At 46.1% G+C, this 15,905-nt stretch overlaps 1 protein-coding gene across 2 annotated transcripts in view; it reads left to right on the forward strand.

Moving 5' to 3' along the window:
* The first annotated feature begins 5,920 nt into the window (after window positions 1-5,920).
* The window catches only part of LOC103185856 (rho GTPase-activating protein 22-like), a 59,342-nt gene continuing 49,357 nt past the window's right edge, over window positions 5,921-15,905 (forward strand). For both annotated transcript variants that reach the window (XM_007904581.2, XM_007904582.2), the window contains exon 1: window positions 5,921-6,160. In XM_007904581.2, the coding sequence (XP_007902772.1) occupies window positions 6,109-6,160 (52 nt within the window). In that variant the 5' untranslated portion in view covers window positions 5,921-6,108. The remainder of the gene's footprint in view (window positions 6,161-15,905) is intronic.

Raw genomic sequence — 15,905 nt, forward strand, 5'->3', positions numbered from 1 at the left:
AGGCTGGGCGAGGCCATGGAGGGCTTTGTATGTGAGGACCAGGATCTTGAACTGGATCCTCTGAAGGATAGGGAGCCAATGGAGTCAGGCGAGAATGGGGGAGATGGGGTCATGGAGTTTGGTGTGAGAGAGGACAGTGTAGTGTAGTGACTTTTTTTTTACACACAGACAAAAGTGCAAATGGTCAATTTATCCAGGCCAGTACACCAGGACCAGCCTGGACTGTGGGACATTGAACCCACAAACCTTTAACCCGGAATCTGCAGTGAGACTCACCTGAGCCAAGCCAACACCCTAAAACCAGTTAACACAGACAGAAGAGAAATAGAAAGGAGAATAGCTGCATTGTCGGACGTGTCCTGGCCAACGATCCTCCAAATAAAATTGGTCACTCACTTCATGGCTGTTTGTGAGGCATTGTAAATTGGCTGCCGCTTTCGCCTACACAATACAAAGTCACTACACATTATAGCCTATGCAGCACTTCACTTTACACTTATCCTGGCAAGCGCTTTGAGACGTTCTCCTAACGTGAAAGGCTCTGTATCAAATGCGAGGACCACTGACTTATTTAACTGGAGGAGCTCTGAGCTTACAATCTTTGAAGAGAAATGTTAGTGCAGACGGGGAGGGAGGGGACCACAGGTCTCGAATGTACAAACCGGCAGGGAGAGGGAGAGGGCGGGGGGGGGGTGTCGAACCTCAGCAACATGAGAGCCTGTCTAATTAAAAAGCTTATGGCTGTACCAATGCTCATCCAGAACCACCGCCGTTAAAGCCATGGTCGCCTGGCAAGGATTTAGAAGCAATCAGTCATATCTGACTTCACACATACACATTAAAGCACAAGTTACTGAATGGTGATCAATAACATGAACCCAAGGCTCATTTATTCCCAAGTCTGATTTATCTGCCTCCTAGCCCAGGGACACTGAAGCCAATTGGTTATACACTCTAAAATATGAATCCTTAGTTTGGTTTAGCATCTTTCACATCAGGAGTACGTCTCAAAGCGCTGCTTCACAGCATATATTGTAGAATGTCGCCACCATGCCTTTCGTAGGTGAAAGCAGCAGCCCATTTGCACACAGGAATGTCCCACAAACATCCCATGAATTGAATGGCTGATTATATCTGGGGAATTGTTGGCCAGGACACCAGGAGAAATTCCTTTCTCTTTTACTAATAGTGCCATGGGATGGGAATCTTTTAGCGTTCACCTGAACAGAAAGATAAGACCTCGGGTTAATATCTCATCCGAAAGATGGCACCACCGATAATGCAACTCCCTCCCAGCACTGCGATGGAGCGGCACCTTAGATTATGTGATGCCAATGTTGCAATGGGGGTGGGGGGGGGACTTGAATCCACCACCTTCTGACTCAGAGTTGAGAGCACTATCAACTGAGCCAGACTAACACCTATAATAATAATCCTTCCATTTGATATAGCACTTTTCACGTCGGGAGGACGTCCCAAAGCGCTTCACAGAACACACTGTAAAGTGAATTGACTGTATATTTGTGGGCGAACGCGGCAGTCAATTGCGCACAGCAATGTCCCACAAACAGTCGTAGATTGAAAATGACCAATTTATTATTGTTTTTGGTTTTGGAGGGATTATTATTAGGCGTGTGGAGTAAGGAAACTTGCCCAAGGTTTCGCCCTACCTGGATAAGCAATAGGGTAGTGGGCTGTGTGATGTGGGAATGCAGGCTGCAAATTTAGGCAAGTTTACTTAATCCATTTGCCTCTGTTCACCTCGCACTAAATTGGAATCCAGTTGTCAGTCAATTGTCGATTGTTTTCTGCGGGTAGGTAATAATCCCTAAAAAAAAGTCACTCAATCCACGACTGTTTGTGTGCGCAATTAGCTGTTGAGTTTCGCCCACAAAATATAGTCAATTCACTTTTGCAGTGCGTTCCGCGAAGTTCTTTGCAACGTCGCATTGTGTGATGAAGCTCCAAATCGAATGCAAGGATTATTATTTTTATCACGTCATGACTGAATGTTAGCCCTGTTATTACTCAATCACCCCCTTTCCCTTCTCTCTCTCTCTCTCTCTCTCCCTACTACACAACACAACTCATCAGCATGCCATCAATCAAGCTTAACCGGGATCAATCCCCAAATAAGGATCACTTTTCAGTGAAACGCGATTAGGACAACCGCGATTCATCACGTTACATCCAAAACACCGCACAACGTATCTGGTGCGAGGCCAGGACTGTCTGTGTCCGCACACCCATCACTATTGTCAAGTAGAGCCTAAAACCATTTTTGCTGGTCTCCAGTGGGAGCGTGTCTCATGTTACACAGGAGATCCATTTCATGGCTACATTAATCCTTTAGATACAGTGAGGGAGGGTCTAAGTTGAGGAGAGGCCCGGCCTGGGGTCTCAGCACTTGGATTCGGTGATACTTTTACTTTTGATGTGTTGTATTGAGGCTGGTTGCAGGTCAGCCCCAGCGGGGGCTGGATATTGTCTTGTACTGTAACAGAAGAGGGAAGGGTGTAATTGATTGCACTCAGGGGATGGGATAGCGTTTCAAGAGTAATGGAGTGAAAACCTGCTTCGAGCAGCCCCTCGCCTCGGGGCAGGGTCTCCAGTCTGCGAGCAGCAAAGAGGCTTAGACTTGAGGTTCCCTGGCTGGCGACCGGACACAAGAGGATAAAACAGGGAGATTCAATCAAAACCGAGGTTCCCGTCTGGCTGTTCAGGTGGACCATAAAAGATCCCATGGCACTGATCGAAAAGAGGAGGCAGTTTCTCCTGATGTCCTGGCCAACAAATCCCCCAGATAAAATGAGTCATTCACTTCATGGCTGTTTGCAGGACGTTGCTGTGTGCAAATTGGCTCGCGGGTTCGCCTACAAAACACAAAGTCACTACTCTTTACAGTAAATCCTGTGAAGTGCTTTGAGACGTCCTCCTGACATGAAAGGTGCTGTAAGGATTATTATTATTGATCATGTATCATTTGAAATCTGGATAAACGCCCCCCCACCCACCCCCACCGGGGGAGAGTGAGAGGATGATGATGTCTGTGGGCCCAGGATGCCAGGGGAACGCAGGGGGTATGAGGTCAGAAATAGTTCAAGTGAATTTGATTTGAAGAGAGAGAGCGACTCCTGAGAGGACAGCATGACATTTTGACGGCAACAAAACGAGCCACTGTTGGGGGAGCTGTGGCAGGAAGCTCGTGTTGCAAAACGCAGCTCACTGGCCCACTCTACGGTCCACCCACTCGACCGCAGATCCGCAAATGGTCCTTTAACAATAGCCGGTATTCACCCATTCTCTCTCCGCATCGTGACAACATGCCACAAAGATCCCCTGCAGAATTCCACAAAGGATTCTGAATAATAATAATAATCCTCCGTCATTCTATTGTTATACCAATGTAGAATGACGGAGTCTAGAACAATAATAATTATGACCATAAAACTCCTCAAATATGGCTGTGAAGCTCAGCCTTTTGACTCTCCCCGTGGATCAGTGCACAAACTCGTTGCATTTCATATTGGACCTCATAGAGTGGCACAGAGATCAGAGTCTCCAGGCTCCATCCCCAGCCTTCCCTAAGCGAGCTGACATCAGGAAGGGGGCAGTGCGGTGTCATAGGATCTTCAGCAGCCACCTGAACAGGCTCAGACGGTCCAACCGTCTAATCCGAAGGACGGCATGTCTGTAAATGAAGCGCTCCCCCCCAGCACTGCACTGGAGTGCCAGCCTAGTCTGCAAACTCAAAGTCAGTCAAGACTTGCACCTACAATCTTCTGACTCAGAGATGATAGGAATCCCGACCGAGCCAGGCTGACACCTGTTTAAGACAAGAAGCGAGTTTCTCCCATTATCCTGGCCAACGTGTACAACTACAAGTACAGTTTTACACAGTTTTAACGTTGTGGGTGTACGATCCAATGCAAGGAAAATGCAAGATAGGGCCTGTGTGTGTAAAGTGTAAGTAAAGTAATCCTTGCATTTGATATCACGCCTCATCAGATAAAAATCGTTACAGGCGCTTCACAGAGTTTGCTACGAATTTGTAGCGACTGTGTATTTGTAGGCGAACGCAGGTGTCAAGAAGACGCACACAGCGTCATGAAGTGAATTATTTGTTTTACCTGAAGGGTCACTCAACAGAACGCTGAGAGAAACGGCCTTCTTTTTCCGAACGGTGCAGTGACATGTTATAAAGGCTGGGCGGGCATTAAAAGCTTACAGGCTGAGCCTGCATTAATGGGTTAAAGGCTGGATGTGCATGAATGGTTAAAGGGTTAAAGGCTGGGCCCGCATTAAACACGTAAAAGAAGTCCTTTCGCCATCCTCCCGAGCTGCTCATTACCATTTACAAGGGCGGCTCATTCTCGTGTCAAGTGGACGGTGACAGAGTTCAAGTCACCTCAGGAGGCCGGATCAGGGCTGAATGGACTCTGGAGAGTCTTGTGTATGAAACCTCTTTCAACTGCTACGAAGCCTCTACTTCCCACTGAGGCGAACAGAGAGAGAGAGAGAGTACCTGCAATGTGAGGTAGTTGGGCAGAGACTGGTGGGGTGACTGATGTCCCCTCAGATGTTACTTCTCACGCGGTCAGGGAAGTGGAGCTTGTGGAGTGAGTTATTAGACTAATAATTATTGTTGTTATTACTACAAGTGATTATTACTATTATTGATAATTATTATTATACAAGGGTCTGCGTTTCGGATATCACTTTGACATCATGCCTTAAAGCGCCTCACGGGATTTTACTGTGGGGCGACCGTATTTTACAGTCAGCCAAAGTCTCTGCCGAAGGCCGACCCCTCCGACAATGCAGTCCTCCACGCCAACACAGCTGACAGCAGAACGATACAGATGGTGTGGGTCTTAAGTTATCGCTACAGGTACATCGCAAATGCGTAGGCAAAGCACGCACTCGTGCGCAGTTATTCGCCCGAAACATACACACGCTCCCTCACACCTGGGCACGCACACACATACACACACACCCAGACACAAGTACAAATGTTTCACAGCGCTCCACAGGCTTTTCTGTAAAGAGTAACAACAGTATATTTGTGGGTGAACACAGCAGTCAATATGCACACAGCTTAAGCTTCCGCAGAGTACATCAGTTTACAGTCGTGTCCCTCTGTGTGGCAGATACATGCACTCTGCAGCGCTGCAAGGACAGTGTTAGCACACACAAACACACATACGCACACATACACACACACACGCGCACACAGCTATTTCCTTAATCATTGACAGGTAGCGTTCTGATCTCTGTCTCTCCTGGTGTTAAATCACTTTACAGCCAGTTAGCTGAGCTGATCTCTTATAGAGTTTGGTTTTGGAGGAAATTTGCTCAGCAGTGATGATTAAATTCAAAGGCAGTCGATTGCCCTGTAGCTATTAGGAAAAGCATCTGCTAACACACATAAAAGAATTCCCTAGTGGTGTTTTTTTTTCCTCTTTCTCTCTCTCTCTCTCTCTCTCCCCCCCCCCAACCGTCACATCCCCCATCTTCAAAGAGACGAAACATAACTAATAAGCAGTGGAGTTTAATGGGCATCAGGAGTGACGTGGAGAGATACGCTTGGAGCAAGATAAAGAGAGCGAGAGAGGGAGAGAGAGAAAGAAAGAAAGGAAGGAAGGAAGGAAGGAAGGAAGGAAGGAGAGAGCGTAGCACGTGCTGTTGTCTGGAGAGGAGGACAACAATCCAGCCTTTCCTGAATTGATTAGCTGAGTCTGTCTTTGCTTTGGGGTTTGTGTGTAGTAATTGGCAGTGCGAGGCTGGGCTGGACTCAACCGAACATCTCACAGAGAGAGTCAAAGGCTTGCAAGGACCTGGAGGACGTTTCCAAGAATCCTGCGGCGGGAGGAGAGAGACGGAGAGGGCGGGCGGGCGGGAGGGAGGGTGCAACTCGGATGAACGAAGACACCTCTTCGCTGCACGTGGGGGAGACCAGCAAAGTCATGTTTGCCCGGCTCCTCTCTGTACGCTCCAGCGTCGGGCTGCCTGGGCTGAGAGATGCGAGCAGGCACACCTCCGGATGAGCAGACGCGCGGGCTTGGGGATGGCATCCCGATAGCGCTCGGTTGAGGGACCGGCAACGACATGGGACAGTGCTGCTGTAAATACAGAAGGAAGTCACCCCAGCAAGCAAGAGGTACCGGTAGTTTATTATAGAGAATTCTCAATCCTGTTCTCCTTTGCTTGCCCTCCCTCCACCTTGCCCCCTCCTTCCCCATCTTCAGGTCACGCCTGAGGACCTTCCTCTTCGACTGTGCTTATGGCCACCTTCCCTCCCCCTGGCTCGGTGTGGTGCTCCGCCACTGTCAAGCGCTCCCGAGATGCTACGCACGCGAGGGGCGCTATGTAAGTTCTAGTTGTTGTTACAAGAGCAGCGATGTTGACTTATTGCGTTCGGGCTGACGCTCAACATCTGAAACTGCTCTCGAGTGATCCTAGAGAAGGTTAGACTGTTGCGCCCGGGAATTATTTTTGTTTAAAGGGGGCAGACGTCATCGGGATCAAATGTTTTCGGGGCTTGGCAAATCCGTTACGGGGAATACGCAACCGCTAAAAAATAAAAGGGTTCGGGCAAACTCCGGACTCTGGGAAAGGATGTTGAAGGGTCTGCATCGTGACCAAAAGTTTATATTCCTTGTTTCCGGACACGCTTTGAAGGATTGCAGATTGCCATGAGTGCACAGTCACTGCACTTTTCGTCAATTCATCCGCAAAGTGCTTTCGACTCTATCAGCTCTATATCAAATGCAAAGATAGGTGTTATGGCTCGTGTGGCAGCCTGACTCAGTTGGTAGGACTCTCGTCTCTGAGTTATATGGATTCAAGCCCCACGTTGGGACTTTGAACTCAGAATCTAGGCTGACACTCCAGTGCAAGGCTGGGGGTGTGGGGGGGGGGTGGGTGGCGCATTATGGTGCTGTCCCTTGAATGAGACGTAAAACCGAGGTCCCGTCTACTTGTTCAGGTGGACGTTAAAGATCTCATGGCACTATCCGAAAAGAGAAGAGAGTTTCTCCCAGTGTCCTGGCCAATAATCAGCGAGGTAAAATTGGTCATTCACTCTGTGGCTGTTTGTGGGACACTGCTGTGCGCAAACTGGCTGCTGCGTTTCACCTATAAAATAAGTCACAGTAAATCCTGTAAAGTGATTTGAGACATCCTCCTGACGTGAAAGGCGCTAGATCAAACGGGACTGATTATTTATTTATAATTATTATTATTATTTGTGGAGTCCTGTAGCTCAGTGGTTAGAGCACTCGCTTTGCAAGCGAGAGACCCGAGTTCAATTCCAGGCAGGTCAGGGCGAAACCTTGGGCAAGTTTCCTTACTCCACACGCCTAATAATAATCCCTCCAAAACCAAAAACAATAATAAATTGGGTCATTTTCAATCTATGACTGTTTGTGGGACATTGCTGTGCGCAATTGGCTGCCGCGTTCGCCCACATATATACAGTCAATTCACTTTACAGTGTGTTCTGTGAAGCGCTTTGGGACGTCCTCCCGACGTGAAAAGCGCTATATCAAATGCAAGGATTATTATTATTATTATTATCAAATATAAGGATTATTATTGTATATTATTGTCATCGCTATAGAGGTTCCATCTCTTTCTCCTCTGGGACTTTTTTCAGTGTCTCTTTTACTGCGATAAGACTGAATGACCCCGATTCAAACTCAGCCACAGGCAAACATACAGTGAATGTCAAATCACTGCAGGTTTCACTGAAGGACGTCTGGCGTCTCCTCTTAAACTGACCGGCTTCACTGAGCCTTAAACAAATTGTCCCGATTTACCTTGGGGTCTGTCGTGCACTGGTCAAAGCCACTGGCACACTTCTGCCCCCAAACTGCAGCAGGTGCAGGAGTGAATTTTGCAATCTTTTTTTAAACAGGATTTCTTCTTATAATAATAATCCTATCATTTGATATAGCCCTTTATCACATCAATGAGATGTCTCAAAGTGCTTTACCAAATAGACTGTAAAGTGAATTGACTATATATTTGTGGAAGAAACGCAGCAGCTAATCATGCACAGTAATGTCCCACAAACAATTGTGGATTGAGTCACCATGTTATTATTTATCTAATTATTTCTGAAGGGATTATTACCCCCGAAAAAATGATCCGGCCATCGACTAATAACCAGGTTCCTACTTACTGCTAAGTAAACAGAGGCGTGTGGAGTAACAAAACTTGCCTAACAACAACAACTTGCATTTATATAGCGCCCTTCACGGGGGGTAGCGTTCTGGAGCCTAAGATTTTGCCCTGCCCGGGAATCAAACCCGGGTCCTCTCACTTACGGGTGCTCTAACCACTATGCTACAGGACTCCACATTTCCTACTTAAGCAAAGAAACAAACGGAAACTCCTTTCCGACGCACGCCACCGCAAATCGAGGGGAAAGCCCTCCACCGAAATTCCTCCCAACTCTGAGCGGCCTTGACGCAAGTCTGCGCAGCAAAGCGTTATTTCTTATTTACAAAATCGACTTCGAAAATATTGCAAAATGGCTTTGGTTGAATTTCGCAACACTTCTGGGCAGTGTTAATGAAATGCTATCAATTTGTCTGCTTGCCCTAAATAAGAGACGAAAGCTCATCCCTCTTGAGCTCCCCACATTATATTGGGGAACCCCCCCATTCACTATATCGGGGTTCAATTGTATCCAATTTCAACCCCGCATTTCCTTGATTAAAGCCTAGAGCCTTGTGCACTCTGGGTCAGCCTGGCTCAATTGGTAGCCTTCTTCCCTCTGAGTCTGAAAGTTGTGAGTTCAAACCCCATGTCAGCACTTTGAGCTCACAGTCTACGCTGACAGTCCATTGCAGTGTCGGGGGGAGCACTGCTTTGTCGGAGGCGCTGTCCTTCAGATGAGACGTTAAACGAGGTCCCGTCTGCCTGTTCAGTTGGATGTTAAAGACTCTATTCGAAAAGAGAAGAGTTTCTCCTGGCATCCTGGCCAACAGCTGGTCAAAATTGGCTGTTTATAGGACATTGCTGTGCGTAAAATTGGCTGTCACACATAAACACACCCACAGCCCTCCAACTCCCTGACTCTCTCACACTCACACACACACAGTCACACAAACACACTTGCCCACATACACAATTAACTTCAGAGAAGCATGTCCAGCGCCAATTTTATCCTTGTGTTGATAATGTCTGCACTTCACCACTGTAAACTGTGCTGTGTTCACCCGGGGATCAGTAACAGACAGCAAACAACAGGGGCTTGATACCAAATAGCAGGAGACTGGTAGCAAACAGGCTCCAGCAGGAGACGATGTAAAGAAGGAAATGAAGAGATAGCTATTCATGCAGTTGTCACATTTGAGGGCTTTCCTCTCATTTTCAGCTCTTCAATTATTTCAACAACAACTTGGATTTATATAGCACCCTCCACGCTGGACGGTGTCTCAGAGCACTTTCACATTAATAATAATTATGATAATAATAATAATCCTTGCATTTAGTATAGCACTTTATCACATCGCAAGGACATCACAAAGCGCTTCACAGGATTTACTGTGAAATTGAGTGACTGCGTACTTTGTGGGCAAATGCCCCAGAGGGTATTAAGGTGCCCAATTAAGGTACCCAGTGAACTACCCGACATCTGCGGTGCACAAGGTGCTCAATGGGAGCGAGAAAGCAAATCCTGACCAATACTCTCAGATATGCCAAGGCAGCAGGACAGAGTTGCATAGAGTTACATAAAATAAGGCCATTCAGCCCAACTAGTCCATGCCAGTGTTTAACTCTCCACATCCCACCCCTCCAATTCCCCACTCCCAAACCCCACTCTTCCCTTCTCCCTTGTGTATGCAACAAGTTTCCTCTTAAATACATTGATACTTTTTGCCGGGGTAATAGTCGAGAGGAAAAACTCAACATTTGGCAGACCCGACCTCAGTTAGTAATATAATAATAATCCTTGCATTTGATATAGCGCCTTATCAGATCATGAGACGTCTCAAAGCGATTCGCGGAATTTTACTGTAAAGTGACTGCTTGTGTTTTGTGAGCTCAATTTAGGGGATAAGGGGCATCACTGAAACACACATACACACACAAATACAACAACAACTTGCATTTATATAGTGCCTTTCACACAGAGTAGCTCCTCAGAGCCCTGATATACACAAACAACAAGTTGTATTTATATAGCACCTTTCGTGGCGGAAGAACGTCCCAAGGCACTGAAACACACACGTTATACACACACATATATATTTATTTATACATACACACTCATCGCACGGGCTCTCTCTCACACATGTACTATAATCAAACCTGCACACGCAGAGATACACACTCACCCAACCCCACTCATGTGCACATTCAAACCGTACTGGCACTCGCCAGACACACAATCATATCTGCATGAACACATACATCATACCTCACACACCTCACTGTAATCTGCCGCTTGGCTGCTTTCACTCTGAAATAAAGGCCGCCTGGGTTTGCCGAACAGGCCTGAGTTCATCAGGCTGGCAAGGGCTGACCGCTAAGTCAACGTATCAGTGGGTCTGCAACTGAGACGGAGAACAGCTGTATAAACATCTCACCTACATGGATGAGATACGGTAAAGAGCTAGGTCAACAGAGACAGAACGTCAGGTTTGAGCTGCAGTGCAAATAGTCTCATCTCTTATCAATTTACTACAGTGTCTTACAATCCAGCTACACACGAACCAGATTTAACTGCTCTTCACCAGCACTGGCTAAAGTGATGACAGGCAATGGCTCCATCACCTGAGTGACACGTCTCACTCCAGATATTTACTGAATTGGCTTAAACAGGTCAGTATCAGGACCACTTTAATGAGATGTGATGCTATTGTAAAGTCATTAATTCCCAGACTTCAGAACTATGGCAAATAACAAATCCTTGTCAATTGATAGAGCACCTGATCTTCACAATGTCTCAAAGCACTTCAGAGTATTCCGTAAAGTGTGATAATAATATTCCTTGCATTTATCACGTCAGAAGGACATCTCAAAGTGTTTCACAGGAATTACTGTGAAATAAAGTGACTGTGTATTTGTAGGCAAATGCAGCAGCACAATAGCACACAGCAATGTCCCACAAACAGCCATAAAAGCTATTTTATTTGGGGGCACTGGAAACAATTCTCTTCTCTTTATAATAATCCTTGCATTTGATATTGCGCCTTATCACATCGTTGAGAAATCTCAAAGCGCTTCACAGGATGTATATTGTTAAGTGGATTGACTGTGTATTAGGGTGGTCTTCAAGAGTGTTTTGAAGAGCTGAGAGTCTAGGCTCAAGGCAAAGGAATTTGGGAGGTGAGGGGGATAGGAGTACCTGAGAACAGAGACAAAGTGGTTAAAGGCCATTGATAGCGGGGTATAGAGTGGAAGGCACGAGCAGGAGAATAGGGCTGGGAGAGACCACAAAGTCTCTCCCAGCCCTATTTAAATACACAAGGGAGAAGGGATGTTTAAATAGCATTAGCGAGGGAATCTTTCCAGGCTTCAGTGATGAGTAAGGAGCCAAAGTGACATCTTGCCCCAGGTCTCTTTCCTTTGTACTAAACGCTCTTGGAAGCCGCTCTCAGTCGTGGTCAGTCCCAGGCGACAGGGCAGAATAGGTCCAGGAGCCCAGCCAGACGAGCCTGACACTAACACTGCCAGGGGCTGGCAGAGCCAAATCAAAAAGCTTCATTAATTGACTGGAAGCAGGGAAAAGCCAGCCAGCCAGCCGAGTGTTGTGACAGTAATCTACGCGTCTTAAAGTATATGGGGAAAAACGAGGTGGGTCAAGTCTGGTTAATAAATCACGCGTGTCGTGAAGTATGTGAAAGAACTGCAAAGAGCTGTACTGTACTCTGTGGAACTCCAGTTTACATGAGCTGACCCAATTGGATCCTCAGTGAAATTCCTTGCCATTTTCTTTCAAAGAGGTTTCTGCTGTGTGCAATTAACTGAGCTGGGGACAGCATTGTGTGAAATAAGCTGGCAAAACAATCCAATGCTTCAGTGGTTAGGTATTCTCTCACTTGTATGACTCAGTCAGCACTGATTTTGGAGTGGGGCGGGGGGAGAGAGAGGAGTGAGAACTGTGTCAATTTGACATGGTTTTCAGTAGGTGTCTCGTTTGCTGTCACTGCAAGATCACATCGAATCCAGGTGTCAGCTGGTAGGTTTTCCAATTGGTTCAGTTAGAAATGATCTCACCTCAGAGTCAGAAAGAACCACATTGGAACCTGGAACCCGCATTGTCTTAGGCTGACACTTCAATATAGTCCTGGGGGTTCGAGGAGTGCTGCACTCATCCTTCAGATGAGACATTAAAAGGAGGTACCATCTGCCTGTTCTGGACGTTAAAGAACCCGTGGCACTGTATGAAAAGAGAAGGGAGTTTCTCCCGGTGTCCTGGCCAACAAACCCCCAGATAAAGTTGACCATTCACTTCATGGCTGTTTGTCTCGGGTACTGCTGTGCGCAAACTGTCTGCGTAACTCGAGAGAGAAGGGGAGTGATTTAAAGATTTCTTAAGGAGAAGCGAGGTTTGACAGATCCACTGGAGCACCCTTAGCCACACAGAGAAGCTCCTGATATCAATTACAGGCCAGCGTATTACACGGCAAACTTTAGAGACGCTATCACTTTCCCTGGTCTCTGGCATTTGGGGCACAAAGCCGTAAAACAAGCCTTCACGCTGTAATCGGAAGCAGGCACAAGGAAAGATGAACGCAAAGGAGAAAAATGCACGGAATATCTGACTGGAAATGCATTCCCAAGCAGAGAGGAAATACTGGGCAGCTGATGCTTTTAACCTCTTAATTCCCTGCTGAACATATGAACTCAAGCAGAATTATGATTAGTAATAATAATCCTCACATTTGATACAGTGCCTTTCATGTCAGGAGGTTTCAAAGCATTTCACGGGATATACAGTAACGTGTAGTGATTATGTATTTTATAGGCAAACATGGCAGGCAACTTGCGCCAAGCTATCACCCACAAACAGCCAAAGACTTGTAGAGAAGGGACAAGACAAAGGAATAGAGGCAGTGAGTTCCCAAGGTTAGGGGTATAACAATATAATAATAGTAGTAGGGCGTAATAATCCCCCCAAAGAAATAAAATTTGGTTACTCAATCCATGACTGTTTGGAACACTGCTGTGCTCGATTGGCTGCCGCGTTTTGCCCACAAAACACACAGTCAATCCAATTTACAATATATTCTGTGAAGCGCTTTGAGACGTCTCAACGACCTAATAAGGTGCTGTATCAAATGCAAATATTATTATTATTATTACTATTAGGCCTCAAAGTGCTTCACAGGATTTGCTGTGAAGTGCAGTCACTGTGTGTATGTTAAGGTGAACACAAAATTCAGCAATTTGTTAAAACGTTGGAAGCTCTGATATGTCGAAGAAAATCAAGAGAAATCTAGAGCCCGGTGGAATTTCTCGCCCGACCCGCCCTCCTCCTTATGTGAAAGCTGCAAAGAGAAAGACGTGTTAGTTTGGGTTTAAGAAGGACACCTGCGCAATATTGAATTTTATCCCTCTCTTTGAAGTGCGGGGATGAATACTCCTGTTACCTCTTCTAATACGACGTCCAATTATATAACATTTTCGTTTGGGAAATTACCGGCTCCTCTCGGTCATTAGACTTGGGCTCAGCATTAAAACGATATGTAGCCGATCACCTTGGATTCCCTCATTAGAAGTCTCAGCTCTGCCTGGTTTACAAATCTCTACGGCAGATGAGGATTTGTACTGTGTGTTGGCATCCTGTGCTTTGATCAGGTGCTGTTATCTGGAGCAGACAGCGTAGCTTTTTTTTAAAAGATACATCTCAGCTACGAACCTTATCATCAGAGCAAAGTGCCAAAAGACAATTAAACAGAGAGAAAGGGAGAGAGAGAAATCTGGTCAATCTCGTTTTGCACTGAAATTGCATGGCGCAACCTGAACTGCAGTAGGCATATAGGCCTGTTCATTCATTCATATCGCAAGCAGTTTACTGAGGGCAACAAGCTGTAGGTACCCAAGGGCTCACACAGACTTACATACACACACACACACGCACACACACACACACGTGTACGTACACACCAGCCAGTCTTTCCCTCTACACACAGACTTAATCAATCTATATGTATGTAATATATATATGAGACACCCCCATACATCCCTTTCAGTCCAATCCTATACAACCACAGTAAACAGCAGCAATGACAGTCCAGCATGCCAGCACAGCATTAAAACGGACGTAAAGGCCGAAAGCACCAGCACAATGCAGGAGATCACATGCGTCAGCAGTAACTAAGCTGCTCTTAACAAAGCTTTACATTTTTTGGGGGCAAATTCCTCTATGTATTAAAGCACAGATTGGCAGCAAAACATTCAACTCAAAAGACCGACGACTTTCTCGTCTCACTCAGACAAAGCAGCACACTCCAGGAGTGAGCAGAGATAGAAGCAGAAGATAGGAGAAGAGTCCCTTCTAGTTCCTCAATGACCCTGATCCGTGTTCTCAGACATTCTCTCAGCTGCGTAAACAAGCACATAGCTACTGTCCACTGGCTCCTTGTAATCCGACCGGGCTGTTTAACATTAGACTGAACTTGCTACGCCACATCCATCAGTCCCACTGATCCCGCAGTGAGGAGGAGTAACTTGGGTACATCGCAACGCAGCACATTCCACGTTCCTTGGCCAACACTGGCCCAGACACAATCAGTCACTCACTTCCTGATTGTGGGACGTCACTGTGCGTAAAGTGGGCTTCGCCTAGAAAAACAGTCACTACACTTTACAGTATATCCTGTGAAGCACTTTGAGACATCCTCCGCATGCGAAACGTCTGTCTCAAGATCTGGGTCTTTGACCGCACTTTCTGTCATCTTCCCCCACCCCACACCACCCACATCCCTTGGCTGTGACTCCCAGCTTGGGTGCCCGGCCAGGACTCATCGCGCTTTACGACTGCATAATTGTAAATTTGTATTGTGTTATAAAAGTGTCTCTATCAAATGCAAGAATTAATATTATTATAATTACTGCTTGAAGTGGGTGAATCGGCAGTGACTTTCCCCTTCTAAGTGAAAATGCAGACTTCTCTATCTCAAACTGTCGTGGAGGCAGAGTCTATATATTAGTTTAAAAGAGATTTAGACTGGAGGCTGGAGAAAGAGGAACATTACAGGATGAGGAAAATCGAGCCGGGTGAGGAGGTGAGACTGGGCGGCACATGTGGCTAAAACATCAGGCGAATTTGGGGTGGAAGACCTGTTTGTGTGATGTAGAGTTCTGAGATTGTAGAAAATAATAATAATCCTTGCATTTGATATATATGTGGAGTCCTGTAGCTCAGTGGTTAGAGCACTCGCTTTGCAAGCGAGAGACCTGAGTTCAATTCCAGACACAGGGCAAAACCTTTGGCAAGTTTCCTTACTCCACACAGAGCCTAATAATAATCCCTCCAAAACCAAAAACAATAAATTGGTCATTTTCAATCTACGACTGTCTGTGGGACATTGCTGTGCGCAATTGGCTGCCACGTTCGCCCCCAAATACACAGCCAATTCACTTTATAGTGTGTTCTGTGAAGCGCTTTGGGACGTCCTCCCGACGTGAAAAGCGCTATATCAAATGCAAGGATTATTATTATTATCATTATTATATAATATATAGCACCTTGTCATGTCGTTGAGACGTACCAAAGCACTTCTCAGAATATATTGTGAAGTGTATTGACTGTTTATTTTGTGGGTAAAACGCAGCAGCCAATTGCGTCCAGCAGTGGCCCAACAAAACCGTGGATTGAGTGTCCACAATATTTTTCCTCCTTATTATTACCCCTGGAAAGCGATCCGCCAATCGACTAACAA

The sequence above is a fragment of the Callorhinchus milii genome, unplaced genomic scaffold (genome assembly GCF_018977255.1).
Source record: "Callorhinchus milii isolate IMCB2004 unplaced genomic scaffold, IMCB_Cmil_1.0 Scaffold7, whole genome shotgun sequence".
NCBI lineage: Eukaryota > Metazoa > Chordata > Chondrichthyes > Chimaeriformes > Callorhinchidae > Callorhinchus > Callorhinchus milii.